Raw genomic sequence first — 22,765 nt, forward strand, 5'->3', positions numbered from 1 at the left:
AGTCAATCCTATATTTAAGAAATTTCCAAAAAGACTGACACAGAATTTGTTTGATTTTTGTATACTTTTGGAGATATTTGTGTGCATTCTTGAGTTATTTGAATTAAATGTTTTACGAAAATTATAACTGAATAAAATCTCCAGGACATCAAAATATTCTAATTCATACATTCTGTAACTAACCTGCTGACATTATGTGGTCCTGAAGACAACGGCAAGCTTTTGTTTTGAATGCTGGACAGTAGAGCCGTCTAGCATCATCCTCTTGAAGGTCTGATGCCAACGAAGATGCAAACCTTTCAGCTTCTTCTAGGTACATTTCTTTTTCTTTAGTGAGATCATTTGTTTCCTATGGAAAAATATATATGTGGAAATTACAGTGAAACAAATTTTAAAATTACAAATTTTTGCCAAAGAACAAATAAAATCATATTTTTCTTTCTCTCTACATGTTTATTTCTCACTCTGTCCTTATCTCTGGACTGAAGCTGGTACAATGCTTACTAATATATCATCCTAGATTTCCTACAATCTTTTATGTCTCCTCCTCCATCTTTGTTTCCCCTCATCCTCATAACAGATGGGGTCCCACTCATCCTGGGGTCTGAACGAACTGTCATTCATTTCTACCCTCTCCTGCCATATTCCTGTTTTCCTCCTTGAGGATGGAACTAATAGTTCTAAAATCTATGAATACTCTCTCTCTCTCTCTCTCTCTCTCTCTCTCTCTCTCTCTCTCTCTCTCTCTCTCTTCCTCCCCCTCCCTCACTCCTTTCTTTTTCTATCAGCATTATTGCCATTTTACCTCCTGGGAATAAGTATTGGACAACCATTCTGTCTCTCTCGAAATTTAGTTTTCTCAAGTGAATTTTCTTTTTATATAATATTTGCATATCAAGTGGAAAATATCTTTCTGCTTTCAAATATTACAGTTGTTTACAATTTTGTATGAAAGTTTTGGTAGAATGTAAATACTTTAGGAGTAACAATATTATGAAAAGGGTACTTGCTACTCACAGTATAGCGGAGATGCTGAGTTGCAGGTAGGCACAACGAGTAGACTGTTACAAAATCAGCTTTTGGCCAACAAGGCCTATGTCAAAAATTGTGTGTGTGTGTGTGTGTGTGTGTGTGTGTGTGTGTGTGTGTCTATTTTTGACAAAGGCTTTGATGGCCAAAAGATCATTTTGTGACAGTCTTTTTGTTGTGCCTATCTGCAACTCAGCAGCTCCACTATATGGTGAGTAAAACTATCCTTATTATGAAAAGTTCATCCTGGGTTCTCCATTGTTTACTTTAGGAGTAAAGTAGACCATTCACTGAAAAGCAGTAGTGTTTTCAACAGGCACACACACAAAAACAAAGAAACTTGCTAGTTTTCAGAGTAACCCTTTCTCGAGCTAGTGTGCTCTAGCTCAAGAAAGGATTAGTCTGAAAGCTAGCAAGTTTCTTTCTTTTTTGTGTGTGCGTGTCTATGACTCAATGCTTTTATATTGACAGAATAAAATCACAATACCATAAACTAATTAATGTGGAGTAATGAAACTTTGGGAATTCATCTGTCTAAGTAACTTATTTATGTGATTAACACTGCAAGACCACAGGTTAATGCAAGTGCAAGATAAGCCATTGCAAATGTGAAATGCTGGTACATTAATAACTAGTGTAACCACCAGAATGTTGAATGCAAACATGTATGCATTGTGTTGTACAGGTGTGTGGTGTCAGTTTGTGGGACGGAGTTCCGTGCCTGTTGCACTTGGTTGGTCAATACAAGCTCAGTTAATACTGTTTGTGGATAACGCTAGAGTTTTCATCCAATGATGTCCTACATGTGCTTGATTGGAGTCAGATCTGATTATCAAGCAGGCTAAGGGAACATGTCAACACTCTGTAGAGCATATTGTGTTAAAAAAGTGGTACGTGGGAGCATTAAGTTGTTGGGAAACACCACCTGTGATGCTATTCATGAATGGCAGAACATCATGTCAAATCACCAGACTAACACACAAATTTGCTCTCAGTGCGCCTGGGATAACCACAAGAGTGCTCCTGCTGTCCTCTGAAATTGCACCCAGACCATAACTCCATCTGGAGGTGCAGTGTGTCTGATTCACAGGCGGGCACTAACCTGGCCTCCTCCTAACCAACACACAGCCATCACTGGCACTGAGGCAGAATCAGCTTCCATCATCCTACTCTCTAATGGCCTCTCACTTGACACCACTGAAGTTACAAATGGTGGTGGTTTAGGGCTGATGGAATGGAAGCTACATGGCATCTGGCTTGGGGCTATCCTCGAAGCAACCAATAAGTAACAGTTACGCTGTGTCACTGTGATGCCAATTGCTACTCAAATTGCTGTGGCAGATGCAGAATGAAGTACCAGAGCCATACACCGAACATGATGGTATTCCCTCTTGGTAATGCCATGTGGCTGTCTGGAGCCTGGACTTCTTGCAACCGTACATTCTCATAACCACTGCTGCCAGCAATCATTAACAGGGTTACATTACTGCCAGTATTTCTGAAATATCATGGAAGGAACATCTAGCTTCTTGTAGCCGTATCACCTGACCTCGTTAAGACTCAGGGAGCTGTTGATAATGGTGTCTTTGTCACCTTAAAGACATTTTTGACTAATATCAATTCATAGTGTCCAACCTCAATGGTAAGTAACACTTATGACTGCTACAGCATGTATTTAAAGCAAACCTGATTTGCATAATCATAGTGGTGCTACTAGCACCTCTCTTACACAACTGGCACAACATTTGAATAGACATCTTCTTTAAGATGTAGAAACACACCTACCAACTCTCATTAATCACACAACTACTTGTTGGTGATGACTTTTTTTCCATCAGTGTACTTTTTGGTGAGTGGTATCCTTTACTCCTAAAGTATTTACAAATAGTTTTACTTTAGTCCATAGCTGTCTTTGCTGTATCTCTGGTCTCAGATAGGTCAATACGACGGTTACTAGAATAAATGGTAGGGATCATGGTGAATGCATGCAGTAGCAAGATGCAACATTGACTTTACAGCCAACCTTGCCATCATTCAGTAACCCGGCACTGCAGTAACCTACTGTACTATCATTGAATATTTGATGAATACAAAGTATGTTAAGTTCTTTCCAAAGACTGATGATTAATTGCTGAGCTACACTACAGCTATGAGTCTACTGAGGTGTTCTGAGAGAATATTTTGAATTGTTTCCAATGAAATATAGTGGTTTGTATGTGATTGCAGGATATACTAACCATTAAAGGCACTGGAAACTTCGGAAATTAAGATTCATATATTTCCAAAGAACAATGAGATGAACCCGAAATGGATAAGTGCTTGTAAATATACTGATTCATTTTCAGTTGCTAATGCTTGTGTGTGCCCAAAACATTTTGCTAAATTGGTTAATGAAGAGGATTTGAAAAGTTAACTGTTGAATCTTCCTCCAATACAAAAAATTGAAGCCTGATGTTATCCCAGCCTCCAGAGTGATTTAAGGGGTAGCAATGAGCCTATAATGAGACAAAAAAATCAGGTTAAAAAAATGTAAGGGTGTGGAGGAGATTTCACACTCACCATATTGCCAATTAATGAAAGAAACAACTAGCGGAGAAAATATTAACTATGAAAACAAACAATGCTGCAAATGTGACAATATGTTTTACTGTAACATTGAGTTACTTAAAACATTAAAAAATATGGTTGAGGCACCTTTTTCTGAATGTCAGCAAAAGTGGTTATGAAATAACAGTACACTAATTGGTTATCTGAAGCTATTGCAAGGGCTGTGACTTACATTGTATATCTTATAAAATGTTATGCTTTATCATGTATTTACTGCAATATTCTCATTGTAGTGTACCTGATATTAAAAGAAGAGTCCCGCAGTTCACTGACCACAGAAAAAGGGCCTAGATAAATTTTAGAAAACAAACTATCTTTTAGATATTTTTTAAGGTTTTATACAGTGAAAAACTTTTAAATCGGAAATTTTTTATTTATTTAAGCACTAAACAAGTTAATAATAATATACCACAACATGAAAACTCTCAATTGTATTGACAATTGTGTATGAGTGGTTCACTGTATGTGTGGCGCATCTATCAGCTTTTATGCAGTGCAGTGAGGCAAGAAGGTCAATGGTAATGTCACCGCTTGCAGTGAATCTGTCCTTTACATCCTCTGTGTATTCTAGTAACTGTAATCAGTACCACATTATCGAGCAACACAATCTTTCTTGTTACCTTTTGCTCAGATTTCTTGTTAATTCTACGTGCTGTAAGGCCACATGCATTGCACAGCAACATAATCTTCTGAGTGGAAGGATCAAAGACCCTTCGAGGTGCACGTTGCTTATGAGTGGCAGGATGAGAACGCAATGGATTTACAACATATGGTGAACTGCATTTTTCACAGGAAAATTTCTTTTCTTGAATATCATCATCTGCAAAGAAAAAGAAGTGCTACTTTATTACTCAACAATATAAACAACAAATATTAATAAAAGACTTTCTGTTGTAATATGTATCTGTTAAGAACAGTGCACTATTTTCAGCAGTAAATTTTAAATTAAATGCAACTGACCTACAAAAGAACATTTTTTAGGTTTCTTTGTTACTTTCTTTTTCATAATCTTCTTCCTTGGGATTATAATATCTGGTGAAAATGGTCTCTTTTTCTCTCTTTTTCTTTGGGACATAATACATGTTTGGTCTGCATCACGTATTTCCTAGAAAAAAATTAAAAATAACAACACATAAATGTTTCAGAATAGACAATTTTTCATATTTCATGAGAAGACTACCCACTCATGCTTTCTCAGTTATTGCAGACACACAAATTCCATGGCCAACTGATATGTTTCAAAGGAAATAAAAATAAGTGGATGAAATTATATAAAGTAGTCTTAATTATCAAACCTATACATTACAATGTGGTTAATATTATAACAAAGAAGTACAGAAACAGTTATTCATCTCATTCATAGATTTTAAAAAAGCATATGATAGTGTTCATAGACCCACACTTCTAAAAATCCTTAGATCATACGGCCTCGATCCCAAACTGATAAGACTCATTCAGCTAACTTTAACTAACACAAATTCAAAGGTTAAGTTAGAGGAGAAATGTCCAAAGCTTTCACAATAAAAATAGGACTCAGACAAGATGATGGACTGACTCCTTTGCTTTTCAGTGTGGCCCTCGATTAGATCATGACAATCTAGCATAAAGAAAATCCATGTAAAATCAAAATTGGAGGAAAACCAGCAATAAGAGCAAACTGCCTTGGGTTTGCTGACGATTTAGTTCTCTTAGCCCTCGACATGGAAGAAGTTCGTGTTCAGATCACAAGTCTCCAGAAAATTGCTTCAAAAACAGGATTACAAATATCCTTTGAGGTAACGGAAATCATGCCCATGAAACCTCTTTGCATAGATAAAATATTCATAAATGATCAGGCAATTAATATAGTTCTACTATTTAAATATCTTGGAGGAATTATTTTGCACAACTTGGGTGAGAAAGCAACACTGATAAATAGAACCTACCAAATGAAAAAAAACACAATGTCTAACCTGGTTAACATATAATAAGAGATGCCTGTCAATAGACACTAAGATCCAACATTACAAAACTGCAATTCTCCCGGAATCAACTTATGCTTGAGAAACTCTGTTCCAAATTAAAAATGAAAGAAGAACCAATCAACTCCTCAAGACTGAATGAAGAATTATCGGAACATGCATCAATAAAAAATACCAAGTTGATGGAGTCTGGAGAATCCTCCTAATGAAACTGTATATTGTGAGATTGACCCAATCACTAGCAGAATGAGAAAGAAAAGAATCTCATATTTCTTTCATGTCTTAAGAATGCCTGACAACAGGATTTCAAAACAACTAATGATGAGAAGTCTCAGAAAGAAGAGAGGAGGACAGTTGGTCAAAGAAATTCAGCAAGATCTTGAAGCAGTCGGACTTAGAATTACTGATGCAGAGAACAAAAACAAAATTAACACACTCCTTATGAATCATAAACTTTCAGCAGAAATGACACACAGAAGACTGGTAAATATTTCAGACAAATAAAGAAAATTGTGTTCGGAATAAATGAAAAAGTACTGGGCTGAGTGCAAGAAGCAAGTAGTCTAATCTTCAAAGAGAAAATGAACATGGAATGACTCAAGTGGTCTAATGTGGTCAATCAAGTTAATAATAATAACAAAAAATGTAATAAAGTATCTGAGAACAAGATATGGTGTTCTCAAAAATGATTTAATATACACATCACTACTTAAAGCAATGTATTTGTTTTGTTGGACAAGTGAAGAATCATGCCATTTATTGACCGTAATAAAGTTTGAAACCATGCTAGTCAAATACTTCTCACTTTTGCATACATTATTATGGAACCACATCTTACAACTCCGAGAAAATATTAGATTCACTTCACATCACACAGCTATGCTTTCCAGTACATTTTTAAAATCACCATAACTCTTTTGACTAATATGTACAAGTCACCACACCAGTGTTACACTGATTGTCCTTAACAAACACAGTCTGCATGGTTCATTACTATGTTATTTATTATTAATTCCTTTAACTCCTTAAGTGGCATAGGGCTGCAAACAAGGGTGGCCATTTTGTTCTGTCGTCTGCTAGCATTTTCACTTCTTCCCATCTTATTCCTTGCTCTTGACCTTCTGCTTAAACTGATCATCTCCACATCGTTTTGGGCCTGCCTCATCTCTGTCATCCCTGTGGGATCCAATCAAGTGCTTCCTTCACAATATGTTCATTTGGCCTCCAAGTGTGTGTCCTAACCATCTCCACTTCCTGTTTCTTGTTTGCAGCTCAATTGGCTTCTAGCTGGTTCTTTCTCAGAGTGTTTCATTAGAGATGACATTTGGCCACCATACCACCAGGATGTCTCTCAGACATCTGTTGTTGAATGTCTGCAGTTTATGGATTAGCTGCTTTGTCACTTTCCATCTTTCACATCCATATGGAAGCACAGATTTTACATTATTTTCAAACATCCGCAATTTGGTCCTCATTGTTATTTCCTTCAATCCACAGATAGAGCGCAGAGTTGTAAAAGTGCCTTTGGTTTTGTTGACGCAGCTGTTAACGTCCTTTGTTGCACCACCATATGGTGTAATCACACTTCCAAGGTAGCAACACTTATCCACCCTTTCAATTATATGGCTCTCAAGCTTAAACTCTGTGGTACTGTTATCATTTGTCCACATATCATTTGCTTTTAAGACATTAATTTTCCAACTGGTGTTCTTCATTGCAGATTTAAAATGTTCTAGTTTCTCTTTCATGCCATTGACGCTGTGGGATAGAAGGCAAAGGTCATCTGGAAAATCTAGGTCTCCTAAATGTGTTCCCTAGCTCCATTTTATTCCTCTCACTTTATCCATTGCTAGTGTCATTACAAGATTCAGTACGATGTTAGATAGTATCAGTGAGAGCACGCAGCTTTGCTTAGCCCCTGTTTTCACTGCTATTGGCTTTCAAAGCAGACCTTGTTGTTGAACCTGGCACTTGTAGTTTTCCTACATGCATTTAACAAGAGCAATTTTTCTTGGGAATTCCAAAAGTTTGCAGTGAGCTCCATATTTTTGTTATAATTCTACTGTCGAAGACCTTTTCAAAGTCTACAAACAGCATGTGAAGTGGTGACTGGTATGAATGTTCAGTTACTATTCTCAAGGGGTTTATTTGGTCAGTACAAGAGCAACCTTGGGCTGCTTTAGGGATTTCTTCTTTGGATGGCGGTTCTATATTAATTGACATATCTTGTGGGAGTCCTTCCCTGTCCACATTCAGCTGAGTCACATTGTCATCTGTAGTTTCACAGTTCAGAATGTTCTCAAAATGTCGTCTGCACCTCTGCACTTGGTCTTCTCGATTTCTGAGTAGTTTTCCTTACTTGTTCTTGATTGGTACATCAACCCCAAATTTCTTATTTGACAGTTTCCTTGTGATGTTATATAGTGTCTTATTTATGCCTCTGTTAGCTGCTGCCTCTGCCTTAGCTGCGAGATTATTGATGAAGGTTCTCTTATCTTTTCTGAAAACCCTCTTTACCACCCTACTTAATATGCAGCATTCCTGCTGGATTTCTTCTTTTACTTCTCTTGTCTGTGCACAATTTAGCCAGAGTTTTGCCTTCCTCCTCAGCTGTGTCGAATCCCAAGTATGGTCAAAGATCCAGTCTTGTCTGCCGTGGCCCTTTGTTCCAAGAATTTCTTCAGCACTCTGGGCATAGATCTTGTTCACTGCATTCCATTGACCCTCAATGTCATTCTATTTTATTGCTCTGCTAGGTACTTCAAAACGCTTTCTTAGTTGGATCAAGAACTCCTCTTGGACTTTTGTATTGCCCAACTTTCCAAAATTAAACTTGATCCTCTTCTGCCAGCAATGTCTCTTTTGTGCAGCTATTTTTAGAAGGACTGTTGCTAGCATAAGGCGGTGTTCACTACCAACATCTGCTCCTCTTTAATTCCCCACAACTAGGACTGATCTTCGCCACTTCCTGCTAATTGCAAAGTGGTCTATCTGATTCTCTGTTCTGCTGTCTGGCGAAACCCATGACACTTTGCGACACCGTTTATGGCAGTAAATGGAACCTCCCACAATCAGGTTAAACTAGCTGCACAAGTCTATTAGATGTTCTCCTCTGTCATTTTAGGTGCCCAACCCATGTTACCTGATAATCTGCTCATGCTGTGGTTGTCATTCCCAGTTTTTGCATTAAAGTCACCAATCAGCAGGAGGATATCTTTTTTTTTTTTTTTTTTTTTTATGCTTTTGTAATGTTTCTTGGAGTTTGCGACAAAACTTGTCTTTCTCTCCATCCTCAGACACTTCTGTTGGTGCATAACATTGTACAATGGTCACTGGTCTTACCCTCACTGCGAAGTGAGTGACTATGATTCTTTCTGTAATTGGGAAGATATGTTCTTCCTTTATTCTTCTTCCTCCAAATACCATTATTTTTGTTTCACTTGATCATAAAATTTTTAATTCATATCATTCCATTTCTTGTACCACTTTCATTTGTTTACCTGTTGGACACATTTTTCTCATGTTCCAGAACGCTATTCATGTCACCTTTTTCATTGCCAAGGTTATCATCTTTAAATCTGTCCAATTATTGGTATTCTCTGTTGCACTTTCTGTGATATGCCAATTTCAGGTTAACAGCTTATCAGGCCATACACCCCAGCTCGATGGGAGGGCTGCTCCCTTGACTGCAATCAAGCTCACAGGAGTTTTCTGTGGAGGTTCTCTCCCTTAGTCTTCGAGGGTCCTGTCTCTCTCTCTCTCTCTCTCTCTCTCTCTCCGTAAGACAGCAGTTATTGGTTTTGGTCTGCCACAGGTATTTTATTTCCACGATACCCACCATATCTGATGAGCATTCCTCTATCCATCACCTGGGGAGGCACCTGATGGGGGCCAGTAACCCCTCTCATGGTTCATGAGACTACATAATTATAATTTATTCTGAGGCTGCCTTCATTTAGTGTGATTGTGCCTTTCATACTGGAGATTTTGGCATGTTGTTTTGATTTTTTTTGGGGGGGGGGGGGGGGAGCGGGGAGAGGGGGGGGGGAGTCTTAAATGTAAATGGGAGATAATGTGCTCTGCTTCTGGAGAGGGTGTCTCTGAGGGTGAGGTAGGTGTATAATATCAGCAAGACAGGAGTAGTTGGCTATGAGAGGTTGATGAGTAATTTAGATGGTGTCTGTTGCAATAGTGGTGTATACTAGTATTCCAAGGACACACAACCAGAAACATTCTTCCCTGACCCAACGGAACCCAAACAAAGCCATAAGATGGTCAGCTTGTTTGCAAGTACTAAACAATGGAAAGAGTAAAGATAATCACTCACTGTATATTTGAGGTGTTCAGTGGTGCACAGATACAGACACAGGATTTGGAACTCATTTACGTGCATGTCTCCTGCTCAACACATCAGCTATACAACGAGTGTTTATCTCCAGTCAGTCCATTGCTTGTATTCCACCCAAGATTTTCCGGTATCATACTAGTGTTCTCGAGAATCCACATACATTTCAGTCCTCTTGAAATACTCATCTTCACTCTAACATCTATATTCTGTTACACACTGAACTGGTCTGAGACGCACTTTCCTTCAACCAGCATTACTTTGGAAACAATTTAGTTTATCCACATAACAGACTGCAATTAGCCCGAAGTACAATAGTTCCAGCATTTTCACATACGGCAAAGTGCACCAACAAATCTGTGGTAAACTACTCATCCTTTGCCAATGAATTGATTGATTTTAATGAAACCTGTGATTGGTTTTAATGAAACCTGTCACAATGTAAGGACACAATACAGGTCAAAAACAGTCATACAATAATAATCAATGGCAAATTGTTTATTATAAGAGTGAGCAGTGAAGGTAGTCATTTTGATATCTTCTGCTGTCAAGTTGCTCTGAATTACAGAGCTGTAAACATGATCTTCAATTTGTACTTAGCTTTCACCATCTATCTGACCTCAGTTTATGCTAAAAATTCATTTTAACCCGTAGTAAAGAAAAACTAAATTTTGTGTTTAGTAATAAACAGAAAAGAAGTAAAGTATCACACAAAAATTTTCAGAAAGTTCATCAAGAAGTAAGGATAAATAAAATGAAATAGCACCTACTGTTCTCTAACAGTGTAACTAAATTATTGTTTCCAAACTGGAAACTACTTTTCATAGTTCCAAATTAAGGAAGAGAATAAAATATCACATTTGAGCAACCCTCTGGAAACGAAAGAAGGACCTCAGCACATGTACTAAGGTGACTAGTTTTAGCTATAAAAAAGTTAAAATGAAAATAAAAAATTTAGGAAAAAATAAAAATATTTCTTAAGACTTGTACTGCACAAGAGCAAAAACTAATAACAAACCAACAGTTCTGTTTTCAATTGCTTCCACTTTTGATGTTGCTCATGTGTGTTAGCCTGGTGCTGCTTGACCAATGGATACTCATTTCACAATCTGACAACATAATAAATTTTTATCAACAGTTTTTCACCATCAGTTTTTTATGTAACATTTCTTATTATCAGACTCTAGATCTGTGACCTGACCTTTCCACAATTCACCAGGGAGTGAATGGGCACACTGTCTATGTTTAGCCATCTGCCACAGGGGAATGTTGAAGTCTACAGCAACTATGGCACTATTTGAAATGCCTAGGCTACGTCACAATGTTGGCTTTTACCACAATCCATAACACAACAGTATGATCCACAACCACTCTTCGTAATGATGCAGATCACAAAGACATGAACTCAGTCTACTACACTGACTGAAGAGAGGGAGCTCTATCTCACATTTTAATATGACCGAGGAATACCAATGAAAATGGATAACACCCTCATGATGTTTTAATTACAGTAGTTATGAAACGAAGTTCTCCTTTCAGGATGGAAGCAAACATATGATCTGCAGTTATATCAAATTAATTTTAACTGTATCCATATTATGATATAAATATGTTACACTGAAACAGTTTACAAAAAAGAAAAGAAAAGATTGCTTACAGATATTTTTAGATTTCACTTCATACATAGAAAATTTTACATGATAATAAAAATAATAATAATCAGTTATATCTTAAATACAAGTGACCCATTCAAATACCACTCCATCACATGCCTGTGCAATAGGTATGAAGTGTTCACATCCTGTAAAAGAAAAATTATGTACAGACATCTGAAGCAAATTAAAGTAACAGCAGAAGAAGAGACACTATCTGAAGAAATCTCAAGATTGGAATGAACAATCCATCACAGACTGCATCATAGTAGAGCAAGCAGCAGATAAAATGTAACATATTTACAGCCTACACTGATTACAAAAAAGAGTATTTGGTTCCATTCAACAAAGGTTGTTTATTAAAGTTCTGCAGATTTATAACATAAACATTTCAATTACCAACAAACTCTCACTCACAATGATGCAAAAGAAAACACATCCACACCTGAGGCAGCAACAAAAGAATACTAACAAGAACAAATCCAATGAAGTGAGGCAGATTTGAAGGTGACATCTCAAACTCAATATGGTTTTATTTAGCACTCAATCAACTTTCATCAACACTCAATTTAACCATATGTGGGTTTGCCATTAAAAGCAGCAATGGTTTAAGCTTTATATCAAATCATCTTATGTGCTTGAATGAGGTTAATCTATGTATTTCAGAAGAAACACAGATGACCAACCTCCTAAAAGCAGTAGCAAAATGGTCTAGAAACATCAGTATGCCACTAAACAGGGACAAATAGTGGGCAAGAAAGATGGGGAAGACCAATATCCAAACTACTTGGTTTGAGATTAGTCATGGGAACATAACTGAACCTATGAATGAACCATAACACAAAAAATCACAACACAAAGTCACCAGAATTTTCTCTATTTTGAAACCAAAACCAAATGGAAAAACACCTTTGAGGCATTAATACGAGGGCCGTTCAGAAAGTAACCTCCGGTTGATTTAAAAAAATACACCAAGTTAAATAAAAATATTTTAATATATACATCTTACAACTACATCTTTGCACTATTTTTCTACATAGTCTCCATAGCGATTGAGGCACTTATCGTATCTCTTCACAAGCTTTGAAATTCCTTCTGCATAAAAATCACCCGCTTGTGCCTGGAGCCAGCCTGTGACCGCCATCTTTGAGCTCTTCGTCGTCATCAAACCGCTGTGACCCGAGCCATTTCTTCAAATGCATGAAGAGGTGATAATCACTTGGCGCCAGGTCTGGGCTGTAAGGTGGATGGTTGATAACGTCCCACTTGAAGGACTCAAGAAGGGCCGTTGTTCTGCGAGCAGAGTGAGGACGGGCGTTATCGTGCAAAAAAACGATACCGGAAGTCAGCATACCACGGCGTTTGTTCTGTATAGCCCGTCGTAACTTTTTTATTGTTTCACAGTACACGTCTTGATTAATGGTCGTACCACATTCCATGAATTCAACCAACAACACCCCTTTGGCATCCCAAAACACCGTTGCCATCAGTTTTCTGGCAGAAAAATCTTGCGAGGCTTTTCTTGGTTTGGTAGGCGAATTTGAATGTGCCACCATCTTTGATTGTTCTTTTGTCTCAGGGTTCACGTACTTAATCCAGGTTTCGTCACTGGTCACGATTCTGTTTGACAATGGTTCTCCTTCGTCCTCATAACGTGACTGAAAGTCTAATGCAGAGGCCATTCTTTGAGTTTTGTGGTGGTCGGTAAGAATTTGGGGCACCCATCGTGCACAGAACTTACGGTAACCCAATCTTGCTGTCACTATCTCGTACAAGAGAGTCTTAGAAATCTGTGGAAAACCAGTAGACAACTCCGACATTGAGAAACGTCGATTTTCACGAACTTTTGCATCAACTGTCTGAACGAGTTCGTCAGTCACCAATGATGGTCTACCACTCCTCTCTTCATCATGAACGTTTTCTCGTCCACTTTTAAATAAACGTACCCATTCACGGACAACTCCTTCACTCATAACTCTTGGTCCGTACACGGCACAAAGCTCACGATGAATAGCTGCTGCAGAATATCCTTTGGCTGTAAAAAACCTTATGACAGCACGCACTTCACATTTAGCGGGGTTTTCTATTGCAGCACACATTTCAAACTGCCACAAAAACTAAACTAGCGCAGGTACGACGTTCACTCGACCACGGCTTGTTGCCGACTGACCTGTTGAGTGCGTGAACGCACAGATGGCGTCGCTACTCCCCCCACAACCCGCATTGTGACCAATCGGAGGTTACTTTCTGAACCGCCCTCGTAGATGTTCAATCCCACTGTTGATTTACACTTAGGAGCTCTTTCCCCCCCCCCCTCCATACTCCGCAAGCCACCTGACAGTGTGTGGCGGAGGGTACCTTGAGTACCTCTATCGGTTCTCCCTTCTATTCCAGTCTTGTATTGTTCATGGAAAGAAGGATTGTCAGTATGCTTCTGTGTGGGCTCTAATCTCTCCGATTTTATCCTCATGGTCTCTTCGCGAGATATACGTAGGAGGGAGGAATATACTGCTTGACTCTTCGGAAAAGCGGAAAAGGTATGTTCTCAAAACTTTGACAAAAGCCCGTACCGAGCTACTGAGCGTCTCTCCTACACTGTCTTCCACTGGAGTTTTATCTATCACCTCCGTAATGCTTTTGCGTTTACTAAATGATCCTGTAACGAAGCGCGCTGCTCTCCGTTGGATCTTCTCTATCTCTTCTATCAACCCTATCTGGTACGGATCCCACACTGCTGAACAGTATTCAAGCAGTGGGCGGACAAGCGTACTGTAACCTACTTCCTTTGTTTTCGGGTCGCATTTCCTTAGGATTCTTCCAATGAATCTCAGTCTGGCATCTGCTTTACCAACGGTCAACTTTATATGATCATTCCACTTTAAATCATTCCTAATGCGTACTCCCAGATAATTTATGGAATTAACTGCTTCCAGTTGCTGACCTGCTATTTTGTAGCTAAATGATAAGGGATCTTTCTTTCTATGTATTCGCAGCACATTACACTTGTCTACATTGAGATTCAATTGCCATTTCCTGCACCATGCGTCAATTCGCTGCAGATCCTCCTGCATTTCAGTACAATTTTCCATTGTTACAACCTCTCGATACACCACAGCATCGTCTGCAAAAAGCCTCAGTGAACTTCCGATGTCATCCACAAGGTCATTTATGTATATTGTGAATAGCAACGGTCCTATGACACTCCCCTGCGGCACACCTGAAATCACTCTTACTTTGGAGGACTTCTCTCCAATGAGAATGACATGCTGCGTTCTGTTATCTAGGAACTCTTCAATCCAATCACAGAAGTGGTCTGATAGTCCATATGCTCTTACTTTGTTCATTAAACGACTGTGAGGAACTGTGTTGAACGCCTTGCGGAAGTCAAGAAACACGGCATCTACCTGGGAATCCATGTCTATGGCCCTCTGAGTCTCGTGGACAAATAGTGCAAGCTGGGTTTCACACAACCGTCTTTTTCGAAACCCATGCTGATTCCCACAGAGTAGATTTCTAGTCTCCAGAAAAGTCATTATACTCTAACGTAATATGTGTTCCAAAATTCTACAACTGATCGACGTTAGAGATATAGGTCTATAGTTCTGCACATCTGTTCGATGTCCCTTCTTGAAAATGGGGATGATCTGTGCTCTTTTCCAATCCTTTGAATGCAACGCTCTTCTAGAGACCTACGGTACACCGCTGCAAGAAGGGCGGCAAGTTCCTTCACGTACTCTGTGTAAAACCGAACTGGTATCCCATCAGGTCTAGCGGCCTTTCCTCTTTTGAGCCATTGTAATTGTTTCTTTATCCCTCTGTCGTCTATTTTGATATCTACCGTTTTGTCATCTGTGCGACAATCTAGAGAAGGAACTACAGTGCAGTCTTCCTCTGTGAAACAGCTTTGGAAAAAGACATTTAGTATTTCAGCCTTTAGTCTGTAATCCTCTGTTTCAGTACCATTTTGGTCACAGAGTGTCTGGACGTTTTGTTTTGATCCACCTACCGCTTTGACATAAGACCAAAATTTCTTAGGATTTTCTGCTAAGTCAGTAAATAGAACTTTACTTTCGAATTCATTGAACGCCTCTCACATAGCCTTCCTCACACTACATTTCGCTTCGCGTAATTTTTGTTTGTCTGCAAGGCTCTGGCTATGTTTATGTTTGCTGTGAAGTTCCCTTTGCTTCCACAGCAATTTTCTAACTTGGTTGTTGTACCACGGTGGCTCTTTCCCATCTCTTACGATCTTGCTTGGCACATACTCATCTAACGCATATTGTACGATGGTTTTGAACTTTGTCCACTGATCCTCAACACTATCTGTACTTGACACAAAACTTTGGTGTTGAGCCGTCAGGTACTCTGTAATCTGCTTTTTGTCACTTTTGCTAAACAGAAAAATCTTCCTACCTTTTTTAATATTTCTATTTACGGCTGAAATCATCGATGCATTAACCGCTTTATGATCGCTGATTCCCTGTTCTGCATTAACTGTTTCAAATAGGTCGGGTCTGTTTGTCACCAGAAGGTCTAATATGTTATCACCACGAGTCGGTTCTCTGTTTAACTGCTCAAGGTAGTTTTTAGATAAGGCACTTAAAAAAATTTCACTGGATTCTTTGTCCCTGCCACCTGTTATGAACGTTTGAGTCTCCCAGTCTATATCCGGCAAATTAAAATCTCCACCCAGAACTATAACATGGTGGGGAAATCTACTTGAAATATTTTCCAAATTATCCTTCAGGTGCCTAGCCACAACAGCTGCTGAGCCAGGGGGCCTATAGAGACATCCAATTACCATGTTTAAGCCTGCTTTAACTGTGACCTTCACCCAAATTATTTCACATTTCGGATCTCCGTCAATTTCCTTCGATACTATAGCACTTCTTATCGCTATAAACATGCCTCCCCCTTCACTGTCCAGCCTGTCTCTGTTGTATACATTCCAATCTGAGTTTAGGATTTCATTACTGTTTACATCTGGTTTCAGCCAACTTTCTGTCCCTAGTACTATATGGGCACTGTGACCGTTTATTAATGAGAGCAGTTCTGGGACCTTTCTATAGACGCTCCTGCAGTTTACTATTAGCACATTAATATTGTTATTCCCTGTTGCATTTTGCCTACTCCTACCTTGCTGCGTCTCAGGAGGCGTCTTGTAGGGCCTAGGACAAAAGCAGACCCTGTGTAAAAAGGAGGGCAGGGGGATAACAGATATTGAGCAACTGCACAAAAAGCAGTATTTGATTTGGAAGCAGTATTTTTACAACCACCTCATCAATCCACAAAGCAATTGTAATCACAAATAATAATTAACCAAAGTGCACTGTGGAGACCCTACAGGGTGCAGAATAGCATCCTTCACACTGTTTGCAACTGCAGAATACTCTGTCAAGTTCTTGAGAACATTGTTAATTTTGATTCATTCATTCACAGGGTTTTGTAGTTCCCATCAAAAAGTAGAACCACCACAGATGTGGAATGAGTGAAAGTATACATTAGCAGAAATACAGAAAAGTGGTATGTACACTATATTAACACCAAACTACTTTTATATGGTATATTATTAATCATACTTATGCCAGCATAATTTAAACATGTACAGAAAAAAAACTGCTTCTTCTTCAGTTATACTCAAAAGCTGCATTTGTCTGCTACTCGGAGTGCAACATTTACTTAGTTGCAGTGGTACTTTTCAAAGTCCTGTTTACAATACATTACCACACACACAGCTTTACAATGAACACTGCTATTTGCCACACTAAAACATTTTAATTTTTGAATCTAAATACTCAGATATTTTGAAGAAAGAGTGGCTAGTGAGGTATGTTTTTAATTTTATTTTGTACTGGTGGGGATCCCCACTTCTTGTTTTAAATTAGGTGCGAGCTTTATGATTATCTTCCCACCAGAGTAAACAACTCTATTTTCAACCACAGACAAACTTTAAATAAAAATTATTTTTGTGTCTTGTATTGTCATTGTGTCAATTATAGCTCAATGGAAACTTATTCTGTAAGCAACAGACACCATTAGAGAGTAAAAGTACTGAGATATGAGTGAAAGAATTACTGGACCTTTAAAAAGCTTCTGCAAGATGTATGAGTGATAGTCACAAAGTTTTAATTGTCATCTTATAATGATAAAGTTACCCAATTAAATTATTGTTGGTCTATTCATAAATCTCTGTCGTCTTGGTAAACAGTGAAATCCCTTAGTCGCATTACCACTGTTTGCTGGCAAAGGAACCAAAACAAAATGGTGCAAACTGTTGTCATAATGGAGTCTCACACAATAATATGCTTTCAGAAACAGAAATGTTGCAGCTGATCAGACGATGACTTCTTTAGCCACCTGTATTAGCCTGACTCAGCTGCTAAATTTGCAGTGTTGCTGAAAATGAATTAACGCATGATACTCCACTTTATCATTGGGATACACTACTACTACTACTACTACTATTTCTTCTTCTTCTTCTTCTTCTTCTCCAACTCCCCCCCACCCAAACCCCCCCTCCCCCTGTGGCATGGTATTTCGATGTTTATTATGGCTACAGATATGTATCTGCTAACAAACAAACAATTACAACATGATTGGATAGGTGAATAATCTATGCACTGAGTGGCGGCAGAAGATGGTTCAAATGGCTCTGAGTACTATGGGACTTAACTTCTGAGGTCATCAGTCCCCTAGAACTTAGAACTACTTAAACCTAACTAACCTAAGGATATCACACACATCCATGCCCGAGGCAGGATTCGAACCCGTGACCGTAGCGGTCACACGGTTCCAGACTGTAGCGCCTAGAACCACTCGGCCACCCCAGCCGGCCAGCAGCAGGAGAACGCACATATAAAAATGCAGAAATCTGCAAGCTTTTGGAGACCATAGCTCTTTCTTCTAACATAGGGGTTGAAGGGCAAGGAGGAGGGGTGAAGGAAAAGGATTGGTGAGGGTTAAGAAATGGGGAGAGCTTGGAAAAGTCGCCCAGAATCCTGGTCCAGAGAAGACTTACTGGACAGGATGAGGAGGAGAGACTAACTGTTGGGGACAGGACTGGATGAGATTTGAAAACCTGTAAGCTTATACGTGAAAGACAGGGCAATACGCAAGACAGATATTACTGATGCAACACTGTGCAGAAGTTTATAAGAGTGGAAAGCTAAGTGCATTGTATTATGCGTTAGAAGAGAGTGGGAGAGGGAGTGGGGTAGGAGACATCAGAAAAGTCAGTAAATAAAAGACATAGAAAACTATAAGGGAATGAAGATAGGAATACCAAGACCAAAAAGATAAAACATAAGTTAAGGGCAGGTGGGTGGCGAGTACCAAGCATGTAGTGTAAGTTCCCACACGCAGAGTTCTGAGAGACTGGTGTCCGGAGGGAGAATCCAGACGCGTGTGGTGGAACAAGTGTCGAGTTCACGACTATCACATTGTACAGCATATTCAGCAAATGGGATATTGTGTGTTTCCAGTATACACTCTCTAGCTATGTCCATTCATCCTAACTGATAACTTGGTAGATGAATGGGTATAGGCAGAGGGTGTATACTGGCAACACACAATACCCCATTACACAGCACGCTCTACAACATGACAGTCGTGACCTCGGTGCTTGTTTCACTCCACATCCCATCTGGATTCTTTCTACAGACACCAATTTCTCAGAACTTCACAGGTGGGACCTGGCATTACAACAAGTGCTTGGTTCTCACTACTGAGCTGGCCTTAATTTCTTTGGTCTCTGTATTCCTTTCTTCACTCCCTTTTATTTTTTTTACATCTTTATTTTCTGACCTGTCTGTTCATCCCCCCCCCCCCACCCCCACCCTCCACACACACACACACACACACACACACACACACACACACACACACACCTCTACCAAATACAGTACACTTACATTTGTGCTCTTATTAATAGTGCATGATGTTTAGTCAGCCATCTCTATCTTGCGTATTGGCTATCTTCCACCTTTAAGCTCTCAGGTTTTCAAACCTCATCCAGTGCAGTCATCAATTGTCAATTTTTCCTTCTCATCCCATCCGCTATGTATCCTAGGACCTGTGGTTCTGGGTGATTTTTCCGAACTCTCCCTATTTCCTAACCCTCACCAGCCTCTCCATCTCTGCTCTTCCTTCGCCTTCAGCACTTCTGCCACAAGACAGAACCACTGGTTCCAAATGCTTACAAATTTCTGTAGCTTTACATGTGTGTTCTCCTGCCACTGCTTGGTCAGTAGATTTTTTATCCATTCAATTATATTATATTTTCAACAACTGATTATTTTCATTGAAAAAATAATGTAATTTATTTTTATGAAGTGTTTACTAAAACTTCATGACTACTGCAAATAATGGAAACTCCAGGTTGGAATATCAACAATATTAGGAAAGATGACCGTAAAGATGACCTGCTGGATTGCAGACAGGCACAACAAAAAGATTGTTACACATTATAGCTTTCGGCCAAAGCCTTCTGCACTACAGAAAACATACACACATTCACACAAGCATGTAAACCTCATGCACACACGACTCCTATCACCAGAAGCCTGACTGATTGCACCTGCTGGTGGTAGTGGTCATATATGCACTCTCATGGATCAATTCTGTTGAAGACACACTTTATTTTTATTTTAGGTGCAGAGCCCCAGAAGTGGGTGATGGAGAAATCCAATTTACAAAACAAAACATGATCAGTTAGACGAGCTGTTCATCATATAGGGAGATGAAGAGGACTGCCGTAGAGAGGAAGCTGTGGTTCCAGAGACAAGGCTTAGCCTTTTGAAAGAAGAGGAAGCTCCACAAGATAACTGCATAAGACACCAGGGAGCAAAAATATGTATAGTAAATTAACAATACTCTTATCTTTAGATCAACACAATGAAAGATGCCTCTAACATGCTGAAATGAGATTTTTAATTATTTTACCTGTTTGTTTACTCCATTTTAACTATTATCTAGTGGCATCTTAGGAATTTTACACAGTCTGTTTTATTTGGTGTATGACTATTAATGTCTAGGTTTGGTCCTAACATGCCACTATTGTTTGCCTGAAATCATACAATACGAGTCTTTCAAACAATGGAAGGTGCATAAATGCACAATTAAACACACTGCTAAACATTTAAGCTTTTGGACAAAAAAAGCCCTTCTTCCTAAACAGAAAACACACACACACACACACACACACACACACACACACACACACACACACACACAAAAAGCACAACTCACACGTATACAAGGCTACAGTCTTCGGATGCGGGGGCTCAACTGCAAACTGTGACTGTATCTGAATAGAGCAGCAATCTGCTGAGATGGTTGATGAGAGTAAGGAAGTGGCATGGGGCAGGGAGGAGAAGGGACAGCAGGGTAGGTGGGGGGAAGATGATCTATTGCCTGTGGGAAAGTGCAGGCGTGTGGTGGGGACAGAGTAGCCTGCTAGGTGCAGAGTTTGGGGGCTGTGCTGAGTGAAGTGAGGTGGTCGGGAGTGGGAGGGTGGGGGTGAAAAGAAGAGGGGGGAGGAGAGAAGTAGAGAAGGTAAATAGAGTAGTAGGTGTGTTGGTGGGATAGAAGGCATGTGTAGCACTTGAGTGGGAGCTGGTAATAGGATAGGTACATGGAGGACAGGGACAAGCGAAGGATCAGAGCAAGGGAGTTACAGGAATCAGGAACAAAGATGATGTTGTAGGGACAGTTCCCACATGTGCAATTCAGAAAAACTGGTGTTCGTAGGAAGAATCAAGATGGTGCAGGCTGTGAAGCAGTCATTATATTGAAGCACACTGTTTTGGACAGCGTGTTTTGCAACGGATGGTCCAGCTGTCTCTAATCCGCTGTTTGGTAGTGGCCATTCATATGGACATACAGCCTGTTAGTTGTCATGCCCACATAGAAAGTGGCACAGTGGTTGCAACTTAGTTTGTAGATCACAGGGCTGCATTCACATGTAGAGCTACCTTTGATGGGGTAGGAAATGCCAGTGACAGGACTGGAGTAGGTGGTAGTGAGAGGATGTATGAGATAGGCCTTGCATCTAGGTCTATTGCAGGGATATGAGCCATGAGGAAAGGGGCTGGGAGCAAGGATGGAATGGGGATGGACAAGGATAGTGTGTGGGTTTGCTGGGTGGCAGAATACTACTGTAGGAGTGGCGAGGAGGTATTTTCCTCATTTCAGGGCATGACAATAGATAGTCAAACAGTTGGCAGAGAATGTGACTCAGTTTCTCCAGTTCTGGGTGGTTGTGAGTAATGAGAGGAGTGATCCTTTGTGGCCGGACATTGGGTACATGGCAGGTGATGCGTAACTAGAGAGACAAGGCACAGGAGATCTGTTTCTGGACAAGGTTGGGAGGGCAATTTTAGTTTTTCAAGGCCTCAGAGATGCCCTTTGCTTATTTGGAGAGGTACTGTTCATTATTATAGATGGAATGACCATGTGTGGCAAGGTTGTATGGAATGGGTGACAGCTGTGGAGGAAGAGGGATTGTTGGTGGTTGGTAAGTTTCATGTAGATGGAGATACCGATTTAGCCATCCTCAAGCTGGAGGTCAATATGGAGGAAGGTGGCTTGTTGGGTTGAGGAGAACCAGATGAAGCAAATGGGGAAGACGGTGTTGGGATTCTGGAGGAGTGTGGATGGAGTGTCCTCACCCTTGGTCCGGGTCACAAATATGTTATTAATGAATCTGAACCTAGTGAAGTGTTCGGGATTTTGAGTGATTAGGAAGGATTTCTCTAGATGGGCCATGAATGTGTTGGTGTAGGATGGTGTCACATGAGCTTCTATTGCTGTACCATGGATTTGTTTACAGCTGATGCCTTCAAATACAAATGTAGGTTATGGGTAATAGGCTGAAGCTGTTGGTTAATGAGACCAAGGATTCTCTCTGTGGATGCACAGTAACTGGGCACAGTGTGGTGTCCTGCGTGGTTGGGTTTACTGACTTTAGCAAGAATGTAGAAGGTAGGAGTGTAGGGAGTGGTAGGGGGACAGATGGACTCAGAAGAAAGGATCTAGGACGGACTTTAGGATTTGAAAAGGTACTGGAGATCCTGCTGGGTTTCAGTATTGGGGTTATTGTGGCAGGCTTTGTATGTGAATATATCTTACAGCTCGCTGAGTCCCTCTACTTGGTATTCCCTGCAGCTCATAAC

At 39.8% G+C, this 22,765-nt stretch overlaps 1 protein-coding gene across 3 annotated transcripts in view; it reads right to left on the minus strand.

Annotated features, from left to right (window-relative positions):
* Window positions 1-22,765, minus strand: part of LOC126481295 (uncharacterized) — a 166,569-nt gene that overhangs the window by 124,420 nt on the left and 19,384 nt on the right. For all 3 annotated transcript variants that reach the window (XM_050104941.1, XM_050104943.1, XM_050104942.1), the window contains exons 3-5: window positions 4,597-4,741; window positions 4,257-4,456; window positions 184-349 (exon numbers count right to left, since the gene is read on the minus strand). In XM_050104941.1, coding sequence (XP_049960898.1) covers window positions 184-349; window positions 4,257-4,456; window positions 4,597-4,741 — 511 coding nt within the window. The remainder of the gene's footprint in view (window positions 1-183; window positions 350-4,256; window positions 4,457-4,596; window positions 4,742-22,765) is intronic.

This window comes from Schistocerca serialis, chromosome 5, assembly GCF_023864345.2.
Source record: "Schistocerca serialis cubense isolate TAMUIC-IGC-003099 chromosome 5, iqSchSeri2.2, whole genome shotgun sequence".
Classification (NCBI taxonomy): Eukaryota; Metazoa; Arthropoda; class Insecta; order Orthoptera; family Acrididae; genus Schistocerca; species Schistocerca serialis.